Below are 21220 nucleotides of genomic sequence, written 5' to 3' on the forward strand. Positions count from 1 at the left end.
ATTTATGTGTCTAGTTAATGGGCTATTTATGGGGGAAAAAATCCTAAAAAAACATTTAAATGGACTGGCCTATCTCGAACATAAAGTCTGTAATTGACGGTCTTTATGCTTTGGATTATCGAATGAGTACTGGGTGTTCTTAAATAATCACATACTACCACCAGTTGGCCGGCTTTTTAATTACACATCTCATTTTTACAGAGTGCACCGCTGAAGCACATCATCTGGGACATGAACACTCGCTATCCTGCAATAATTTCCTATTCATGTTTTCTAGGTCACCCCTGACTGCTGCTGGGTCACATTCACAGCATGGCCCCAGTCCAGCAGCATCACCAAACCCTGGGAACTCATTAGAAATGCTAATGGAGCACCTGGCCGGCTCAGTGCATAAACCATGTGATTCTTGACCTTGGGGTCATGAGTTCGAGCCCCAAGTTGGGCACAGAGTTTACTTAAAAGAAAATCACTTTTTTTTTAATTAAAAAAAGAAATACTGAAAATGTGCTCCTGAGTCTGACCTGCTGCCCAACAATGTGCTTTAGCAATCCTTCCAGGTACCTGTTAAACTTGGGTAACCACGATGACCCAGAACCCTCACCAGCTGACATTAAAGCAGGGGTTCTTAACCTGGGATATGAAGTCAAAGGCAAATGTGCCTTTTCCTGGGAGGAGCTGCCCAACTGTTAACCTTCTCTAAGGGATGTCAACCTAGAAGCAGGTACCACCACTGCCAGTCATCAAATTCAGATTTCACTTCTGCAAATACACACCAAGCCAACATGTTCTCCAAGCCCTTTAATAATATTCACTTAAAACAGCTGAGGCACAAGCAATAATAAAACTGCATTTTTTGTTACAAGAAAGAATTTTGTGTAATATCTGCATCATATACCAATTTTCTCAAACTCTCTTCGGCAATATTTTGTTAATACTCTGGTCCAGAAGTTGGTTCAACAAGGTCAGAAAAGCAGAAATTTAGTTAAAAAAAAAAAAAAAAAATCAATTACTGAAGGGTAAGAGGACTCAAACATTTACTGAGTGCCTACTATGGCCACCGTACTAGGTTTTATGTACTTTACAGAAGTTCAATGTGAATGTTAAGTCCTCGTCATCTGTTAACAGGCTAGCGGGACACAGTCAGGTAAAGCCCATCTTAAGTGTGCTTTCACCTTAAGTACAACTGTGGAATCGAAAAATCGGTCTTTCCCAAGGAAACGCACCAACATGCACAAATACATATTTCCATCTCCAAAGACAGTACCCAAACATGCAACATTAGGACATGGGCACACTCAGGTTGTCACCACTCTACCTAAATCTTGGGCTGAGGACCACTGGGCCAGCATCGCTCCTACTGACTGCGTGGTTCTGTCACCATTTAAAACTTTAGATAGGAAATGGTGTTCAGCACATTAAGTATCTGGGGAAAACCTTGCTTGGTTTTTTTTTTTTTTTTTAACAAAACGACTTTCAGAAGTGGCACCTGTTCTGAAAACCATCATTTAAGTAAGAAAATGACAGCATAATCAGCTCTAATGGGAAGATACCACAGGCATTTCAACAAGTATTACATCAAAGCTGGTTATTTTTCAGAAAACTAAGTGATACCCAGCTCAGACTACAGAATTCTCCAGAGCATATAGCCTTCACATCCTCCCACACAGCTAAGTTAACCCCTCACTCCTCCAACTAGTCCTTAGTTTCTCTGGGTCCATTCCTCCCTTGCCAAGCTGCCTGCCCCTTGTTCTTGCCTCTATATACTAACTCTAACCTATATTCTGGATGCCCCTGGTCTCAACACTCCCTCTGGCTGGGGTGGGCACAGGACAAAAGCTTGTTTCCTACCGATGTGGTCAATCACTGACCAATCGCCATTGCCCTGCTTTGGATTTGGGATCTATTGGTAAAACTGACTGGCATGTTTGCACTGGTCACCTCCCTATCCCCACAAAAGAGCAGGCTGGGTGTTATCAAAAATAAAAGCACACTGTTTAAGGGTTCAGGATTACACACGTGGAAGATACACAAGGAAGAGTCCTTAAATGTCTGAGTCGCGTGGTCTGATGTTCTTTTACAGACGAGAATACTAGGAGGTAAGTTCGGAGATGTAATGTGACGTGCCAAAGGGTGTGGGGATGTCCAGAGGCAAAAACTTAGAGCCATACTGCAAACACTCTCCTTTAGATCTCAACCACAACAAAAACCCAAGGTTAAGGAAAATTTGTAAGTAAAACAAAATAAAAAGTCTGGTACCTAGGAAAAGTCTTTGGGATCTCTCCAGATTTTTAGACAGAGTAAAGGTAACCTATACAGGGAGGAATTGTTACTCAGTTCAACAGATGACAGCAAGTACCAAGGATCTTTATTCTCAGGCCCGATGTTGAATCTGTGACTGCAGAAAACACGTCACTATTTTGAGAACACCTCCATTCTTTCCAAGTCTTCAGCTACAAGGTTACACCTTATTCTCATCGTAACAAGATAAATGAAAGAGGATTAAGGAGATACACTGAAGATAAAAGCAAAGGGAACAAACATTTTACAAGCGTATCATCCCAGCTACCTAAAAGTTAAGTTTCAGATTTACGACAGTGACAGAACCATAGGATTTCGGTGAAAACCAACACAAGTCAGATCTTTAAAAAAAGGTGGGGGGGGGAGGGGGGGGGATCAACTCAAAAATACAAAGTCAGGCAAGCATGCAAAATTCAGAGTATAAAAAAATGCAAGGCCTGGTTGTCCAAACAAACATATACCTCAGGAAAAGGTGGATTTGAAAATAGATGCTAAACAGAAACAAATGAATTAAAAGCTGAAAGGGACACTTCTCTGAATTAGCAGACCAACTGCCTCATTTATAAAGAGGAAAGAGGGCAGACAGTAATTGGTGAAGCTCACATGGCTAGATTAAGAATGACACAGATCTAATTCCCAGTGCTATCTGCAACTACATACAGCTAAAATACATGGAGATAAATATCCAGAACACATTAAGCCCACTGGTTAAACAAAACATTTCAAGACAAATGCACAGGGAGGTGAGTTAATACAGCACAGCAGCACATCTCATGTATTAAGAGATTAAAAGGAAAGAAATGACCTCTCAAAGATTTTAATGCTTAGTTTTGATAAAGCAGGCTTCCATCCAATTCTTTTATGCAGAACAAAATGAACTAGCTTTAAAAAAAAAAAACAACGTGCATTCTTCAACTTTCTCCTACATTTTCTTGGCCTATCTTTCAAAACTAAGCACAGAGTATTTTTAACGTGAGAAATGTGACGCTATATGTACATTTTAATTGCACATTTTAGGAATAAAATAAATCCATGATATTTCGGTAACTCGTAGTGTATTTATAAAATGAAAAGACTTCTATCAAAATACACTTTTCACTGGGAAAAATAAATAAAACAGATAAATGGATCTACACAAAGTAAAAATTAACTTTGGTAGATTTCAGTGTAGGACAGTCCATAACCAGCCTATTTGCCCTTATTCCCCCAGAGCTGCTCATCTTCCGAGTTAAGATTTTAAAAATATTTTTAATTGAGATTATGTTGATATTGGTTTTTCATTCCACATCATCTTCAGCCAAGCTCTGAGCACTTACAATTCTCTGAAAGAGAAAAAAAAAATTTAATTTTTAAATGTCCTTTACAGGAGGCAAGAATATACAACGGGAAAAGACAGTCTCTTCAACAAATGGTGCTGGGAAAACTGGACAGCTACATGCAAAGAAATGAAACTGGAACACTTTCTTACAGGATACACAAAAGTAAACTCGGAAAAGAATTAAAGACCTAAGTATGAGACCTGACACCATAAAACTCCTAGAAGAAAACATAGATCGTAATCCCTTGGGCATTGACCTTAACAACGTATTTCTAAGCATGTGTCCTCATGCAAAGGAAACAAAAGCAAAAATAAACTATTGCAACTATACCAAAACAAAAAGCTTTTACACAGCAAAGGAAACCAACAAAATGAAAAGGCAATGTACTGAACTGGAGGATATTCATAAATGATATATGCAACAAGGAATTAATATCAAAAAAATATGAAACACTCATACAACTCAACACCAAGAAAAAAACCTAATAATCTGATTAAAAATGACCAGAGCACCTGAAGAGACATTTTTCCAACAGACACATGCAAAGAGGTTCACCATCATTCATCGTCAGGGAAATGCAAATCAAAACCACAAGGAGCATCACCTTACACCTGTCAGAATGGCTAGACTCAAGAAGACAAATAATAAGTGTTGGCAAGGATGGGGAGAAAAGGGAACACTCGTGCACTGCTGGTGCGAACGTAAATCTGTGCAGCCACTGTGGCAAACAGTAAACAGGTTCCTTAAAAAATTTAAATAGGAATACCATACGATCCAGCAATTCCATTGCTGGTTATTTATCCAAAGAAAATGAAAATACGAATTCGAAAAGATGTACACAACCCTATGTTTATTGCAGCATTATTTACAATAGCCAAGATATGGAAGCAAACTATGTGTCCATCAATGGATGAATGGATAAAGAAGTGGCATATATATAATTTAATGGACTATTACGCAGCCCTAAGAACGAGATCTTGCTAATGGCAGTATGGATGGACCTAGAGAGTATTATGCTACGTGAATTAAGTCAGACATGGATGAACACTATCTGAATTCACTTATATGTGGAATCTAAAAAACAAAACGAACAAAAAAACAGACAGAGACCCATAAACACAAACTGGCAGCTGCTAGAAGGGAAGTGGGGGAGGGGGCATAGGCAAAGCGAGCGAAGGGGAGTGGGAGGTACAGGCTCCCAGTTATGGAATGAATGAGTCACGGGAATAACAAGTACAGCATAGGGAATATAGCCCACGATCGTTTAACAATGTTGTGTGGTGAGACAGAGGGTAAACACATCAGTGAGAAAAGCAGACCATAAAGTATACCTGTCAAATCAGTAAGCAGTACATGTGAAACTAATGTAACATTTTGTAACAACACTTCAATTAAAACCAGAATTTCAAGTTTTTTGAGTGAGTGAGTGAGAGTGAGAGAGTGAGAGAGAGAGAGAGAGAGAGAGAGAGAGAGACAATGTGCACACGTGCAGAGGAGGAGCAAAGAGAGAGAATCCCAAGTGGGCTCTGCACCAGCACACAGAGCCTGATGTGGGGCTCAAACCCACAAACCATGAGATCATGACTCAAGCTGAAATCAAGAGTCATGTTTAAACGAGTGAGCCACCCAGGCACCTCCCAAAAAAAAATTTTAAGGGGTGGGGGGAGATGTCCTCTGCGGTCAAAGAAATCAAATCTTGCTAAAGTTTACCCATTCTACAATTTCAACATTTAACACTCTTAAACACTGTTATCAAAGAAAATAATGATCATGCGGTCAGTCCCATTTCAAAATCCAAGTTAATAAAGGAAGAATAACATGCACTGTTTTAGAGGTTGGTCAATTATATAACTAAAACCAAAAAGAATTTAAGATCTCTTTCACTCCCACATAAACTAAGAATACTGATTTTTTACTGGTCATCTTAGCCTCCAAACATTTCCCTTTTTGGCCTGAAAATGCTCCTAAGTCCTCATACAAGAAAGTACTTCCAAAATTAGCATTTGAAAATATGTCAAAATAATATGAGATAAGTTAACTAAGTAAAGGAAGCCATTTTTATAAAGAGGAATTCAGGCTTCATCCCAAACTCATCCATATTTCACAAGACCTCACCCTGAGGTCAATCTTCCAAAAGCACCGCGCTATGCTGCCTTTCCAAGAGTAGACACTATAAGAGGATTCTAATACAGACACGCTAGGGGCCACATTAGTCTAAATAAAAAGGTTTAAGACCAAATCTTTGGTTTTTCAACCCTCTCCCTTAAATCTTTGGGGACTTGTTTTCTTTCTAGTCCCTTCTCCAACTAGTTGAATAAAGATCAGTTTGAAGAACTAACCAGTCATTTTATTAATTTTTAATCACATCAACTATGGGAATTAACACATGAATACACAAACTGTTCCAAAAAATAGATTCATTTCAGTTCCTGGAGACGATTAAAAATGAACAGAATGCAATTTTAATCAACTCTTAAGTTATAGGTCATCTTTTATACAAATCGTACTGTGTTCAATACAGATTTGAGGATGTAGTTAAAGAGCTCCAAGCTCAAAGCCCACCTTGGCAAAAGCGGAGGCACTGGGGCCTTTAGACGAGCGAGGTCAGAGGCAATCTACAATCCTTTGTGATCCAGTTTCAGGCTGTGCCAATCTTAGCTCCTCTGTCCTCTGCCAGGCCACTTCGCTGAATGCATGGGCTCACAGAAGGTAGAAAGCTACTTTTAGAAAGCAGCTGAGAGGGGCCTGAATTTTGGTATGTGAATACCAAGGTCTGAGATTTAATACTATGAGACGCACTTCCTTCTTTTTTTGTTTGTTTGAAGTAGGCTTCACACCCACGACAGAGCCCAAAGTGGGGCTTGAACTCAAGACCCTGAGATCAAGACCTGAGCTGAGATCTAGAGTCAGATGCTTAACTGACTGAGCCACCCACGTGCCCCTGAGACACACTTTCTGATCCGCACAGAGGGCACAACGACTAGATCTTATGACCGCTCACTCAAACGTTATCAGGGAAGACCATTTTCAAGCACGGGTATCTCCAATTCTGATTTCATCCCAAGAATGAGTTTCAGAATTTCATCATGTTCACTAGACTAGTTTTTCTTTGTAACAGTAAGAATGGCCTTTATGGTTTCACTGATTTTTAAAAGTCCATGTCCCTAAAACATTTCTTTTTTTATATTCTACTCACTTTTGTTAACATTTCAAATCCTCACCTGACTAATTGTCGGAAGCTTGGTCAGAAGCATCTGGAACACTGGCGGTGGAAGAGTTTGCTGTAACACTTGCAGCAACTGCTGCGGCTGTCCACACACCGCAATCGCATTTGTCAGATGGTCTACACCCTTCTCATATTCACCTGGAAGATTTACATAAAAGTAATGTGACCTGGAAAGCCTTTGTTTGCCTCTGTCAAAAACTCAACTGTACAGCCTTCACTACGTTTCCAAGTGATCATGACCAAAAACATCAAAGAAGTAAAAACCCGGAAATAATCTGCGGTACCTTCATATAACTGAGTATTATGAAACCATTAATAAGAACGAATCAGATCACATGCACAGATATGAAAGGATCTTCAAAACACATACAGAAGGGGAGAAATTAAGTGCAGAAATGTGCAAGTATATTACTGTTTACAGACTTAGAATACTTCTGCAACGTATTAAAAATTGCTAACAATGGAACAGTACTTTTCTATGAGAAGAAAGAACTGAAGACCGGGGACTGAGGTGGAAAAGAAGTCCAAGTTCACTTTACACTAATCGCTCACACTATCTGAATGGCAGCACAAGCAGATACAGAAAAAGCCCTAGGAGGGTGGTGCATCCGGACGGCCAAAGACTCCCGTCCTGTCCACCCACCACCCTGCGCATCTCTTTCATCTGCCTGCTCCGGAGCCACAGCCTCTATAAGAAACCAGTAAGCGAAGTTTTCTGACCCTGAAGAAGAAAATGAGCGAGTAAGTGACTGAAGAATGGTGTATGAAGAGGAACTGCCTGCTTTAACATTTTCACTTGAGAAAATCTGAAGACTGAGGTATTCAAACTGAAGAAAGTACAACTCTACAAAGAAGTATTTAAAATAGGAAACACAAAAGACTGAGGTGCCTGAGTAGATCAGTCAGTGGAGCATCTGACTCTTAATTTTGGCTCAGGTCAGGATCCCAGGGGTCGTGGGATCATGCCCCACGTCAGGCTCTGAGGTAAGCGTGGAGCCTGCTTATAATTCATTCTCATTCTCATTCATATTCTCTCTCTCTCTCTCTCCGCCCCCCCCACCTCTGCCCTATCCTCCCTGCCCCTCTCCTCTGCTCATGTTCTCCCTAAAATTAAAAAAAAAAAAAAAAAATTATAAAAAAGAAAATTAAGACTTAGGTCTTCAGCCTGGGCTTTGACTTTCATCAGGGGACAAATGACTCCATTAACTTGGAAATTAAAACGCCACTTGGCCACTGAATCCTCATGCCGTTGAATTTACAGGCAATGTAGGGGATTTACACTGTTGCCTGGGGATATTAATTCTGATTATTAAATGGAAATAAAGCTACTACTGGAGTGTTAGTGTAGAACACAGGGGATTGAGACACCTCCTAATATTTCTAAAAATAATGCAAACAGTTAATGACCAACCAAAACAATTCAATGCAGATGAAACCATTTCCTCTCTAGTTTGTAGACCTGAGCCCATTCAAGGTATCCTAAGATGAGATCTGGCTCAGTTAACAGAATATGCTTATGGAAGACCCCTAGATGGAGGAGACCATGTGAAATGAAGTTTACTGCCTAAGTCAATTATGCCTTCACTTGGCTTACTTTGATGTTGACTTTTCCCCTAATTCTAACCACCTGACTCTTCAACCTTGAGCTGGGCTGGTAGTTTCCACTGGGAAAAAAAGCAGCTTGGCAGAGTTGTTAAGTAACCCTCTGTATGGCATTGAGTTAAAGTGTGGAACATGAACTTGGGAAGAAAAGTAACTCTTCCCTGTCCCTCCTTGACCTTCCTTTGGGAGAAAGAAGAAAACTTTGATAGACATATTTATGAGCATCAACAAAAAATTTTGAGAATTTGTTTGCGTGAATCGATATACAACCTATACCCTTAGACACAGATATCCCTATCCATGCAGATTTTTCTGTTCGGATATTTAATACAGCCTCTTAAATGAGCCCTATGAGGATTTAAGTGCTTTACTATCACCCTATGATTAAACCTCACATGTTTCTTAATGAACTGGGGTAAAAAAGCCAAGATTATTTTCTAATAAGCCATTCCCATTTTCATTTATAAATATTATCAGCCTACTATACCATCCAAATAAAATAATTATTTCTTACAGAAAAAATCAAAGCAAAGAAATTATTGGGAAGGGAGAAACGTGATCAAAAGTAACACATCACCACCACCTCAAACCTTTAATCTCTTTCCATAAAAACAGGTAAAATAACCACAAATGACCTACACTGTGTAGTTCAATACTATCCAAATCTAAGATACAGCAATGAGCATAAAAAAAAACTTGACACTTGATACCATTTTTATCAACGACAGCAACTACTACTTCAAAGCTACTTTTGAAATAAAAGGTAATTTGACACTAAAAATTTACAAATACATTTAAGACTCTAAATTACTGAATTATAGTTTTCAATTTGTCAGTGTGAGCATTTTAACTTCGTAATAGTAATGTTTTAAAAAAAGAACTTTTGTTTTTAGTTTATTTGAGAAAGAGAGAGAGAGAACGTGCGTGAGCAGGGTAGGGACAGAGAGAGAGGGAGACAGAGAATCCCAAGCAGGCCCTGCACTGTCATCACAGAGCTCGATGCAGGGCTTGATCTCACACACCATGAGATCATGACCTGATCCGAAATGAGTCAGTCGCGCTCAACTGAACCACCAAGGAGCCCCTAAAAACAGAACTCTTAATCCTTGGTTGAATACATAATGCACAAAGCCTAAACTCTAGATCAGATTCAGTTCACTGGTCCTGAAATTAAGCACCGTGAACTCACTGTGTGACCCTGACAGGTAAATTAACCTTCTCCAGGAATTATATGACCCATTCCTTCCTATAAATACTGGAAAAGACCTACTAAAGATTAGGTGAAGAAGCTGAGGAAGCATATTCTTCCAGTTACTATTTATATATTGCATTAGGACTATATTCTCTAAACTGCTAAAAAATACCTCACTTGTAAAGATTACTTACTATAGTCTCTGTATCATGTATCAAGTAAACCTAAAATTCACTCAAAACATATTATGGACAAGGATAGCCCACAGCAAGTATTCACTTCTAGAGCCAATTTTCTTTCCTTTTTTAATTTTTTTTAAAGAGAGCGAGCACGCACGCCCTAGGTGGGGAGAAGGGCAGAGAGAATCTTAAGCAGGCTCCATGCAAAGTGTGCAGACGGACATAGGGCTCATGACCTGAGCTGAAATCAAGAGTCAGACACTTAAACTGAGCCACCCAGGTGCCCCAAGAGTCAGTCTTAAATAAAATAATCCTCCCATTATTAAGTGACTTGTCTTGAAATATTAGAATACCTTTCTTAACAGCTGCTGTACTACACACGAAAAAGTCCCTTACCACCACAAATTTGTATTAGTGTGAGGAATTCTAATTTCCTAGTCTTTTAATGATTATTACCTTGGGCTAGCAACTCTTCACCAAGCTGTATTTCTTCAAGGAAGAATTTCTGAACAGCTTCTGCATCTTTAAGGTCAGGTAACTGTTTGGAAACAGAATATTTAATACATGATACCAAAATTACGCTGGGAATATAACCAATACACAGAAAATCATTGCACTAAAAACAAAAGAACAAAAAACTGAAGAGCTCATTATAAAAAATGATAAATTTACTCTTCAATACTCACAAGCATTAGTTTAGTATCTACATTTAAATGAATGCAAAAAAAAAAAACTTACTGATTAAACTGAAATTAGTTCTTAGAAAGCTGTGCATCAAACTTAAAAAATGAAGAGTATAATTATCTATACCATAAAATATGCAATTTACTATTTACACTATTTTGATCCCCATTATTATACATTTTTATATAACTATAACCAACTGTTCCTCTGATCCATTACTTTGAATAGATTTTACATGCATCTAAAAGATTACATGTAAATGGTAGGAGACTATTCCATGGAGAAATACAGGATTGCATAATCACAATCTGTTTGTTGGACATCTGAGCTACTCCTAATTTGTCTAATACAAACTGTTAAGCTTTTGTCTAATTTGTCTAATACAAACTGTTAAGCTTTACTTAAGTTTTTGGTTTTGTAGTTTGTTACATATTATCAGACTACGGTAATACATAATGCCACTAGCTATAGGACTTACCTCTTTATTATTTTTTTTTTAAGTTTGTTTATTTTGAGGGACAGAGGAGCAGAGAGAGAATTTCAAGTAGGCTCCGCACTGTCAGCACAGAGCCCCACACGGGGCTCAAACCAACAAACCCTGACCTGAGCCTAAACCAAGAGTTGACTGCTTAACTGAATGAGCCACCCAGGTGCCCCAGGACTTGTCTTTTCAAAAAATGTAAACCTATTATTAAAAAGTCCTGTTTTGGGGTGCCTGGATGGCTTGGTCGGTTAAGCATCTGACTTCGGCTCAGGTCATGATCTCACAGTCTGTGAGTTTGAGCCCCGCGTCAGGCTCTGTGCTGACCACTCAGAGCCTGGAGCCTGTTTCAGATTCTGTGTCTCCCTCTCTCTCTGCCCTCCCCTGTTCATGCTCTGTCTCTGTCTCAAAAATAAATAAACGTTAAAAAAAAAAATTTTTTTTTAAATAAAATAAAAAAATAAAAATAAAAAGTCCTGTTTTGGGGCACCTGGGTGGCTCAGTTAAGCCTCTGACTCTTAACTTTGGCTCAGGTCATTATTTCACGATTCATGAGTTCAAGCCCCGCATCAGGCCTTGAACTGACAGCACAGAGCCTGCTTAGGATTCTCTCCCTCTCTGACCCTCCCGTGCTCATGCTCTTTCTCAAAATAAATAAACCTTAAAAAAAAAAAAAAAAAAAAAGGGCTGTTTTATTTAAAAACCTAGACTTCTATTACTGGGAGTTTTTGATTCCTGACTTCTATACATTCTCATTACCAACAAACACATAAAAAATTTAAATTTCTGAAAGTAGAGGCATCTTTCATCAACCAGCCCAACACAGGCAAGAATGTGATTACACCTGAATCTGAAAATACACAGGGTGCATGTGTCTATACCTACTTTCTCATGTCGAGACAAAAAAGGTTACTGAAATATCATGAACATACTACGTATTTCAGAAAGGGAGTCTGGACATAATGGAACAAAGTGGCCACCTCTCAGTTTCACTTCCCTATCATCATCATCATGTCCAGTCTTTTAGCTATGTTGTGATTACTCAATTGTATCACAACAACAAAATATAACATTTATGGATTTCATTTTTCCTTGTTCCAACTTGGTATTTTTTTCTTTTCTTTTTCTTTTTTTCCAACTTGCTTTAAAAAGAACCACTACTGATCCAGTAGTCCAAGTCCTGGGAATCCAAGCAATGGAACTAATTCTAATAAAAAAGAAAAGGTATATGAGGTATATGTGCAACGACTAACATTTACTTACTTGACTTACACATGTCACAGAACATTTTTTTATCAAGCAGAGAAACCTATGTAGTCATTAAAAATAATCATGAACACAGGATCTATGAAAAGAAAAAAGTAGAAAGATTTATATCTATATGTACATATTACATCAAGGTAAAAATGTGCCACACGGTGGGATTCTGGATCAGAGGGTATGAATGATCCTATATAACTTCTGAAACAAATAGCATGTGGTTCTTTTAAAGGAAGCTGAACAAAGGAAAATTAATAATTAATGTTGTATTGTATTATTCTGAAGCAGCTGAGTGAGAAAGTTTGAACCTTTTGGTAGAATTGTTTTCTGCAGAGTATCATCTTATTGCCCCTTAAGTATTGCTCACGTAATAAACTGTCTGCGGTTAGGGCCAACAGGGAGGAAATAACGATGGACTGGATAATCTGCAGTTGAACTGACTTAACTATTCCGAGAAACAACAAACTGTATTTTAAAATAAAAAAATCAATGCCTGTTATCAACTAGCTTTCTCAAAATACACATTTCAAGTGAGGTATGAAGTATATTATACAACCTAAACAAAAAAACAGATTAAGTATTACCTTGGAAAGTCCAGCTCTCTCCTTGGCAAGCTTTTGTTTCTTTCTTCCTGCAAGACATGGAATATTTTCACGTTATCGTCATTAAAATGGGAATCAAAAGAAGTCAAACTGCTGTGACAGTCATATATGCTATTTGCGAAACATCCCTGAGTAGGGCTCTCCTATTCTCCTGTCTCCTTGTGATTTGTCAAGGTCTTATAAATAGTTCTGGTCAATGAGCTATGGACAATGTGACATTTCTGAGCAAGAGCTTTTTCCTTCCCTCTGGGGCACCAAGATCAGCAATTTTCAAGACAGACAGTTCTAAGAGCTGATTAATTAAATATCACAAGCAGAGCAAGCCCCCCCCCCCCCCAGTCTATACAGGACATGAAACACAAGCAAGAATTAAGCCACTGCTGTTAGAAAGTATTATAACTGAAATATAACAGATTTAATCTTTACTGCATGCTGAAAGCTATCTGACATTCCTAAATGGGAAAAAAGAGGGGGTAAGAAGACAGTGTTCAGAAATGCACTGCAAAATTCTTAACTACTGCTGGCTGGTTAAGGAAAAAAACCACTGCTGGGGAGCCTGGGTGGCTCAGTCGGTGAAGCGTCTGACTTTAGCTCAGGTCATGATCTCACAGTTCATGAGTTCAAGTCCCCTGTGGGGCTCTGTGCCTACAGCTCAGAGCCCGGGACCTGCTTCAGATTCTGTGTCTCCCCCCGCCCTCCCCTCCCATGCTCACACGCTGTCTCTTTCTCAAAATTAAACATTGGAAAAAAATTAAAAGAAAAAAAACTTCTGCCTACACTCTGGAAGTTGTTTTGTTTGTCTTGTTTTTGATATGAAAAGGCAATACTACCTATCTCAGAAGCAAGTGATGTTTAAAATCTTAATCATCAATTAGTCAACACTTAAGCCGAATCAATAAAGGACACCAACGGTATTTTAAATTGCTATTTAATTATATGCTCCACATGAAGGAGTGTTAGCACAGAGGAAGCACTAGCTGTGTTTCTACCCCAGCTCTTCTCGCTACTAGTGTGACCCCGGACAAGTTACAGGAACCCGTCCCCCACTTTCTCCGGATGTAAAACTGGTCTAGAACAGTACATGCTTCACAGCGTTCTTGTGAAGATTAAATGAGTTAATGCATGTAAAATATTTCTTAACTGTGCCCGGTTTATCACGTGCCATACGAGGAGTTGGTAATGAACGACCTCAGTATGCATGTGGTACCGAGATAGTTCGATACCAGCTCCCCAGCTTAGGAGTTGTGCCATGCTGCATTACTAATCGTTAAAACTACCGGTAACACGGAGACTGTGGCAGAGCTAAGAAAGGTAAGACTCAAATGCTTATTATGTGGGTGATCTTTGGCAAATAAATCTCTTAACTCTGCAAAGATAAGGCATGTTCAATCTTACTACTACGAGGAACAAAAGCCATAAAGGACAAGCAAATGTCCTCTGAAAACGTTAGTGTTCTATAAATCCAAGTCTAATCAGTGCATGACTGAAGAGGTAGTGACCTGTTTGCCTAACTGCAGGGAGATGGGTTAATTTACCGTGGTCCAGGAAATTTCTTATCTCCCCTTACAAACTGGGTTTAACCACACCAGTAGCTCTCGCCAACTCTAGCCCCCAGTGTACCTAAAGTGCTACAACTCTAAGACTTAAATACAATTCTAGCAGTTTCAACAAAACAATATAGGTTAAATAAGCTGATCTTGTATGTAAATTTGAAGACAGTCCATCGCCTCCTGGCCTTTTGGCTAAGATCAAGTGAAGACAGCCCATTTTTCTTTTTTCTTAAATGTTTATTCATTTTGAGAGAGAGAGAGTACACACATGCGCACACACAGACGGGGGAGGGGGAAGAAGAAGGGAGGATCCCAAGCAGGCTCCCCCTTGTCCGGCAGGGCTCAGATCTCAAGGAAGTGTGAGATCACGACCTAAGCCAAAATCAAGAGTGGGACCCTTAACCCACCGAGCCACCCCTGCTGAGCCACCCAGCCGTCCCCCGTTTGTCTGTCTTTAGGCAGGAAATAATGAATACCACACTATACCAAGTAATTACTAAACATCACCAGTGCTGGAAGGAGACTGCCACGGCCAGAAGAGGAGTGGAAGACTGCACAGAAGAGCGAGACATGAAGACAAAGGAACACTCAGATGTGAAGGGTAAGCACTCAGTAAGTTTTAGATGCCACACGCCAGACACTATTCTAAGTATCACCTGGCTTACTTACGCCTCACGGGAACACTAAGACAGGTATGATTAGCATTTCCACTTGAGAAAATTTACCAAGGTCCCAACTAATAACTGGCGGAGGGGCAATTGAAAAGCAAGCAGCTGAATTTCAGGACGTGTGTACTCAAACATTACTCTGTATTGCCCCTATGTGCTGCCGAGAAGTCGTTAAGAGTGGCGACAATACGGACTCCATCTTTGCCCTTCCGTCTTGTTCAAGCTCACTGGATGACCTCTCCTGGGACTGTGTGTTCCTGGACCCTTGGAGATTAATGCACGTGCCTCAGAAAGGCCCAAGGTGAGGACTGGGGAAGGCTTTTTCTTGGCCCCCCACGAATCTGAGAGAGAGAACATAGTCTTTCTCCTTCCTGACACACACGTAGTGCCACAATATATAATTAAAGGTTTGCTGTCATTTAGGTCAACGCAAATGCTTTGAGATGCATGCGAACCCTTCGATCTTGCAACAATGCCCTTCTGCTAGTCTCTTCACTATAAAATCTGCGGACGAAGGTCTGGACTTTGCGGGGGGAAAATCTGCAGCCGGATCACCATCTGACTCCCCTCCCCTCCCCCGTTAAGTTATGCTGAATAAAACTGTAAACCCATGGGGTCACCTGCTTGATTTTCCAGTTTCAAAGTGCCTTCTCAGTTTGCAGAACAACTCTACTGTCCCTCCTCTACCTTCTAACAGACGTGAAGACATTCCCATAAAAAAATAAAAGGTACTTCAGAAATGAACAAGGCAAGTTTGTGGAATAAACAGGTACGTACAGTTTGCTAAGCCAGAATTTATGAAAAATGACAAAAATAATGAAACCCAGTAGTTAAGAACTTGTTTTCCATTACTATCCAATCTTAATAGTTGCTTTTTTTTTAATAGGATGAAGAGGAGTGATCTTCGTTGAATGTCTGACTGATAGAATTACCAATTTTAAGACGGTTTAGTTCCTTTAAATTTCTACCGGTAAGATTCTAGCTTTAGTTTCTTGAGACAATTTAATTGTCACCTTATCAGTACATAATACTATCTCTACGATAAAGGGAAAGATGGTAAGGGCCTGAAAAATCATGGGAGTTACACATTCAGCAAGCAAATTCAGCCCTTGACTCAGTATTTACTAGAAAATTAGTCCCAAATGCTACTGTGTAAACCTAACAAGTTAAAAGAGACTTTATCTACTTTTTTTTTTTAAATTTTTTTTTAACGTTTATTTATTTTTGAGACAGAGAGACAGAACATGAACGGGGGAGGGTCAGAGAGAGGGAGACAAAGAATCTGAAACAGGCTACAGGCTCTGAGCTGTCAGCACAGAGCCTGACGCGGGGCTCGAACTCACGGACCATGAGATCATGACCTGAGCCGGGAAGTCGGCCGCTTAACCGACTGAGCCACCCAGGCGCCCCGTATCTACTTTTAAAAATACACGTAAAACAGGAACTTACAGATTGTAGAATTACTCTGAATATAAGTTTTACTTCCTAAAGAAAATGTCAAATAATAATTACATTCATAAACAATCTTTAGCATCTATCAGTTACCATGTGCCAGGGACTGTACTAAACTCTGTATGTATTATAACATTTTACAGAAGAGGGAAACTAAAGCTTTAAGTCGGTTGCCCAAGGTTACTCAGCTAATAATTCAACTGACCACTGAGATCAGTGTAGACCATTGCTAATGCTAGAAAAAAAATTGTGGATTGAAGATGATGGAAAAGGAATTATGAAAATAATCTCTCAACTTGTCTAAAAGGACGGCTTTTATGATTTCTTCGGCCAAAAATTAGTTTTCTCAAGGTTTCTAATAGGATTGCAGTATTTCTAAAGCAAGAAAGGATTAACCTACTCTTTATAGAGCTCTGTAGCCATACCACCACCACCATGCCTCCAACTATTACTGAAATGGAAACTACAAGAAAATAATCTGAATTTCTAGTTAATGTTTACAGCCAGCCTTTGCAGAGGGGCTTCCTCTAGGTCAGGAATGCTGGTGGGCACTTCAAACATCTCAATCTTCACAAGAACAACCAGAGGCAGGTGGCATCACCTGATTTTACCAACTAAGAAAATTAAGATTCGGAGAGCCCAAATTATGCAGCTGATGCGCCTGGAAAACTGAGTTTCTGAATCCAAAATGGCACCCTCCCCATCTATCTAACTGTAAATAAAATAAATTCTCTGTATCCCTTCCCTCCTAAAACAGAAGACAGCTAGAATTAGGTGTCCTATTGTAGATGGTACAAGATCATCTTCTAGCCCCAAGAGGGCAGGTCACTAGCCACGTGGGGCACTGAACACCTGAGACAACCTGCTACAGCTTAATCAAACAGTAAGTGTGAAATAGACTAATCATTTCTTCCTACATTCTGGGCTTTAATTTTTAAAAAGCGTTTTGACTGAACAACCCAGAAAAGTTACAAAAATATTTCTTATTGCGACAAATTTGCTCTTGGAGGCCTCCGGAATTCAAAGATCACAAAGGTTTTGGTGGCACGACCTCCCTCGTTGGAAATGTCTCGTAAAAGATGTCGCAGGTATGAAATAAGACTGAGCCACAGGAGAAGCGCAGCCCTTTGGACTCCCCTGCAATTTCTATAGCATTCACTCATATCTTGGAAGCATTTTCAGGAAAGCTACCAAGAGGGTTTAAGAATGCAGCAGCGATACGGGTGCATTTGCGGAGCCAAGTTTCAAGCACAATTTCGCAAAATACAAATCACACGACTCTCGAGTTATGAACAGAGATTTAAACAGGTGAACTGCAAAAGGAGCCCCCCCCCCCCCCCAAATCATAACACAAACCAGAGTGCATTCATACGACAAATGTTTGGGGGAAGACAAAATGGGAAAAATCGTCCCTCCAAAATGGAGGCAATCATGCGGGGCCCCAGAGGCAGAAAGCGGCACCGGGAGCGCGCAGCCGGCGCCGCCGCCTTTTTCCGCCTGGGAGGCCCGCGGCCGCCCTGCACCCCCGACGCCCCCCGCACCCCCGCGCGCGGCAGCGAGGAGCAAGCAGGCGGAGGCGGGGAGAGGCTGCAGGCCCCGTGCCGAGGGGACCCACTCACGTTCTCGAAGCCTGTTCTTGAAGTTGGGGTCACTTCGTCTCTTGCGGTCGAAGTAAATGCAATACCCGATAAAAAGAGCCCCGCAGACACCGGCGGCGATGGCGCTGTTCCGGCCCACCATCTTCTCTCGACCGAGGAGCAGGAGCGAGCGTCGCGGCGGCGTCGGGCCCCGCGTAGAAGCAGTTGGCCGAGAACCCTCACAGCGGACCGCGCCGCTGCGACCTGTCGCTCGCCGCGAGGGACGCGGAAAGGCCGAGAGCACGCACTTCCGGCCCCAGCTGTGCGAGGCCCTCGGGCGTGTCCGCGGCAGTGCCTGAAGAGCAGCGCCGGAGCCGCTTCTGCGCCTGCGCAGGGGGCCTAAACGCAGTCGCCTAGGCGCCTCCGGGCAGGGTGTGCGGTGGTGTCAGCGTTTTGCGAGTGACCTCGCACTTCCGGTAGAGCCGCTGAGCGTGACGTCGCGAAGGCGGCGCGTGGCCGTCAGTCACATACTCAAAAGACTGTAGCTGACTTCTTTGCTTGTGCCGAAGATGGAAGGGAGTGGTGACAAATGCTTCGTGTTACTGTTGTGTAATATAGACAACCTGTGACTCGTTTGAATTGAACTGAACTTGCTTTTCAAGTTGTCACAATATGCTGTACAGCGAGCAACATAATCTAGTGATTCAGTGTTGAAAGAATATTACAATACAACCTTGTAAGAAAATTTGGAAGAAAATTTCGCTGGTTCCTGGAAAAACATAATGAATAAAAAAGATGAAAGATGGGAATGCAAGCTGGTGCAGCCACTCTGGAAGGCATTATGGAGGTTCCTCTAAAAATAGAACTACCCTATGACCCCAGCAATTGCACTGCTAGGGATTTATCCAAGGGATACAGGTGTGCTGTTTCGAAGGGACACAGGCACCCCGATGTTTATAGCAGCACTATCAGCAATAGCCAAAGTATGGAAAGAGCCCAAAGGTCCATCGATGGATGAATGGATAAAGAAGGTGTGGTATAGACAATGAAGTCGAAAAAGAATGCAATCTTGCCATTTGCAACTACACGGATGGAACTGGAGGGTATTATGCTAAGTGAAATTAGAGAAAGACAAATCATATGACTTCACTCATGAGGACTTTAAGAGACAAAACAGATGAACATAAGGGAAGGGAAACAAAAATAATATAAAAACAGGGAGGGCGAGAAAACGGGTTGTGGGAGGGGGGATGGGCTAAATGGGTAAGGGGCACTAAGGAAACTACTCCTGAAATCATTGTTGCACTGTATGCTAATTTGGATGTAAATTTAAAAAAATAAAACAAGTTAAAAAAATGAAATAACATGGGATGCTAAGTAGCCACACACTCAGGATTAGAAATAAAGTAATACATGGGATGTTCATAAAATTTTAGGGATGAATGAAAATTTAAATTTTGAGCATAGTGAAATGGTCCAGTATCATTTGCCTAATGTTTATATACTATGTAAACATACTGGAAGAAACTTACAAAACTAAATAGTGTATATTCAGAACATTATTTTGTGTGATAAAAATTTTCAAAGAAAAAGGAATTGATCTAAAAAAAGGTGAAAGAAAATTGAAAACATGAGTTGTCTTACAATCACTGGAAACATTATATATAGTAGTTTAAAGAGACAAAACCTTGGTTAGGAAGCCATTAAATAACTATAAATTGAGAGGGGTAGAAGAGAGAAGGGACCTTCAGGGTTGTGTCATAAGAATGTGGCTGCCTCTGTCCCCAGTCATAGAAAGGGAGCCTCTTGAACCCTGGGAGTGACAGCGATGTCGCTTACTCGAGGTGAGCCCTGGCAGTTTATGCTAAGGAGTCCACTCTGATGGGGGCTAGCCAGGCCAGGAAGACCAACCATGTGGTTAGAGGGTTGAGGCTTTGATCCAGGTAATACCACCCCTACCTCTGGGAAGGTCAGGGGTTTGGAGCAGAGGCGAGCTGGAGATTGAAATGGCCTACATAATGAAACCCAAATAAATACTCAGGACCCAGAAGCAGATGAGCCTCCCATGTTGACAATACACTGTGTAATTCTACACCAATGTGCCATGTGCTAGGAGGGTGAGGTGTTCTGACTCTATAGGGAGGGGACAACAGAAGCTTCATCTGTGGGACTCTCCCAGACCTCTCCCTGTGCATCTTTCCCTTTGGCCAGTTTGTTTGTATTTTCTTTCTTTCTTTCTCTTTCTTTTTCTTTTTCTTTCCTTTTTCTTTCTTTCCTTTTTCTTTCTCTTTTCTTTCTTTCTTTCTTTTCTTTCTTTCTTTCTTTCTTTTCTTTCTGCTATAATAAAACGGTAATCATAATGGGGTGCCTTACTGGCTCAGTCAGAGGTGCATAGGACTCTTGATCTTCCGCTTGTGAGTTCCAGCCCCATGTTGGGTGTAGAGATTAAATAAATAAAATTTTTAAAAATTAAGTATACCATGTTCCTGAGTTCAGTCCTTATAGCCAATTATTGAATGTGAGGTGGTAGTGGGAACCCCCAAACTAGTAGCAAGCTGGTCATGAGAGTGATCTGGAGACACAACCCCCGCCCCCCAACTTTTGTCTGCTGTCTGAAGGCAGTCTTGTGGGAGACTGTGCTCAACCTACGAAGTTTGGCCTAACTCTGGGTCGTTGGTGTCAGAAGTTATTGTAAGGGTACTTATGCATGGTTTGGGCTAGAGCCCCTAACCTAGCTTAGGAATTCAGGAAAGCCCTTTTGCTTAAATGATGATGAATTTGATACCCAATGCAAGACCGGAAATAGGACCAAAGTTATGTATGCATTACCTGGACTTGGGCAGAGAGGGAAGGGTATGGAGATGCATTATGCACCAAAGATAGTAATTGAGATTTACACACAAGAGAATAACACAAAAAGCTTTTCCTTATGTGCTGCACACATACGTTCTGATTTTTCCTGTTCCAAAATTTGCCAGTGAACCTCAGCTGTTAAGAGGTATATCCTGAGCCTCAGATGTGTTGGAACAGAAAAGACTCGTCCAAGGCCACACAGATGACATGAGTGAGGCCTAGAACTTTCCTCTCTTGAAAACTTGAACAGACTACACGGCCATTAGATTATGACTCC

At 40.7% G+C, this 21220-nt stretch overlaps 2 protein-coding genes and 1 non-coding gene across 5 annotated transcripts in view; 1 reads left to right on the forward strand and 2 right to left on the reverse strand.

The window, feature by feature from the left end:
- TOMM20 (translocase of outer mitochondrial membrane 20) overlaps positions 1-18405 on the reverse strand; it is a 35134-nt gene extending 16729 nt beyond the window's left edge. For 2 of the 3 annotated variants that reach the window (XR_013550439.2, XM_060642855.3), the window contains exons 1-4: positions 18133-18405; positions 12826-12872; positions 10273-10354; positions 6839-6981 (exon numbers count right to left, since the gene is read on the reverse strand). Coding sequence is in view for 2 of the 3 variants with exons in the window: in XM_060642855.3 (XP_060498838.2) it covers positions 6839-6981; positions 10273-10354; positions 12826-12872; positions 18133-18253 (393 nt within the window). In the remaining variant the exon portion in view is untranslated. Of the gene's footprint in view, positions 1-783; positions 3621-6838; positions 6982-10272; positions 10355-12825; positions 12873-18132 lie in introns of those variants that run through there. The other variant, XM_060642854.3, reaches the window with a different exon arrangement.
- The window catches only part of TBCE (tubulin folding cofactor E), a 622247-nt gene that overhangs the window by 298749 nt on the left and 302278 nt on the right, over positions 1-21220 (forward strand). The gene's annotated exons all lie outside the window — the stretch shown is intronic.
- Positions 17591-17725, reverse strand: LOC132685681 (small nucleolar RNA SNORA14). The gene has a single exon (XR_009613266.1). It is a non-coding gene; the product is annotated as a small nucleolar RNA SNORA14 (small nucleolar RNA).

This window comes from Panthera onca, chromosome D2, assembly GCF_046562875.1.
Source record: "Panthera onca isolate mPanOnc1 chromosome D2, mPanOnc1 haplotype 2, whole genome shotgun sequence".
Taxonomy (NCBI): Eukaryota; Metazoa; Chordata; class Mammalia; order Carnivora; family Felidae; genus Panthera; species Panthera onca.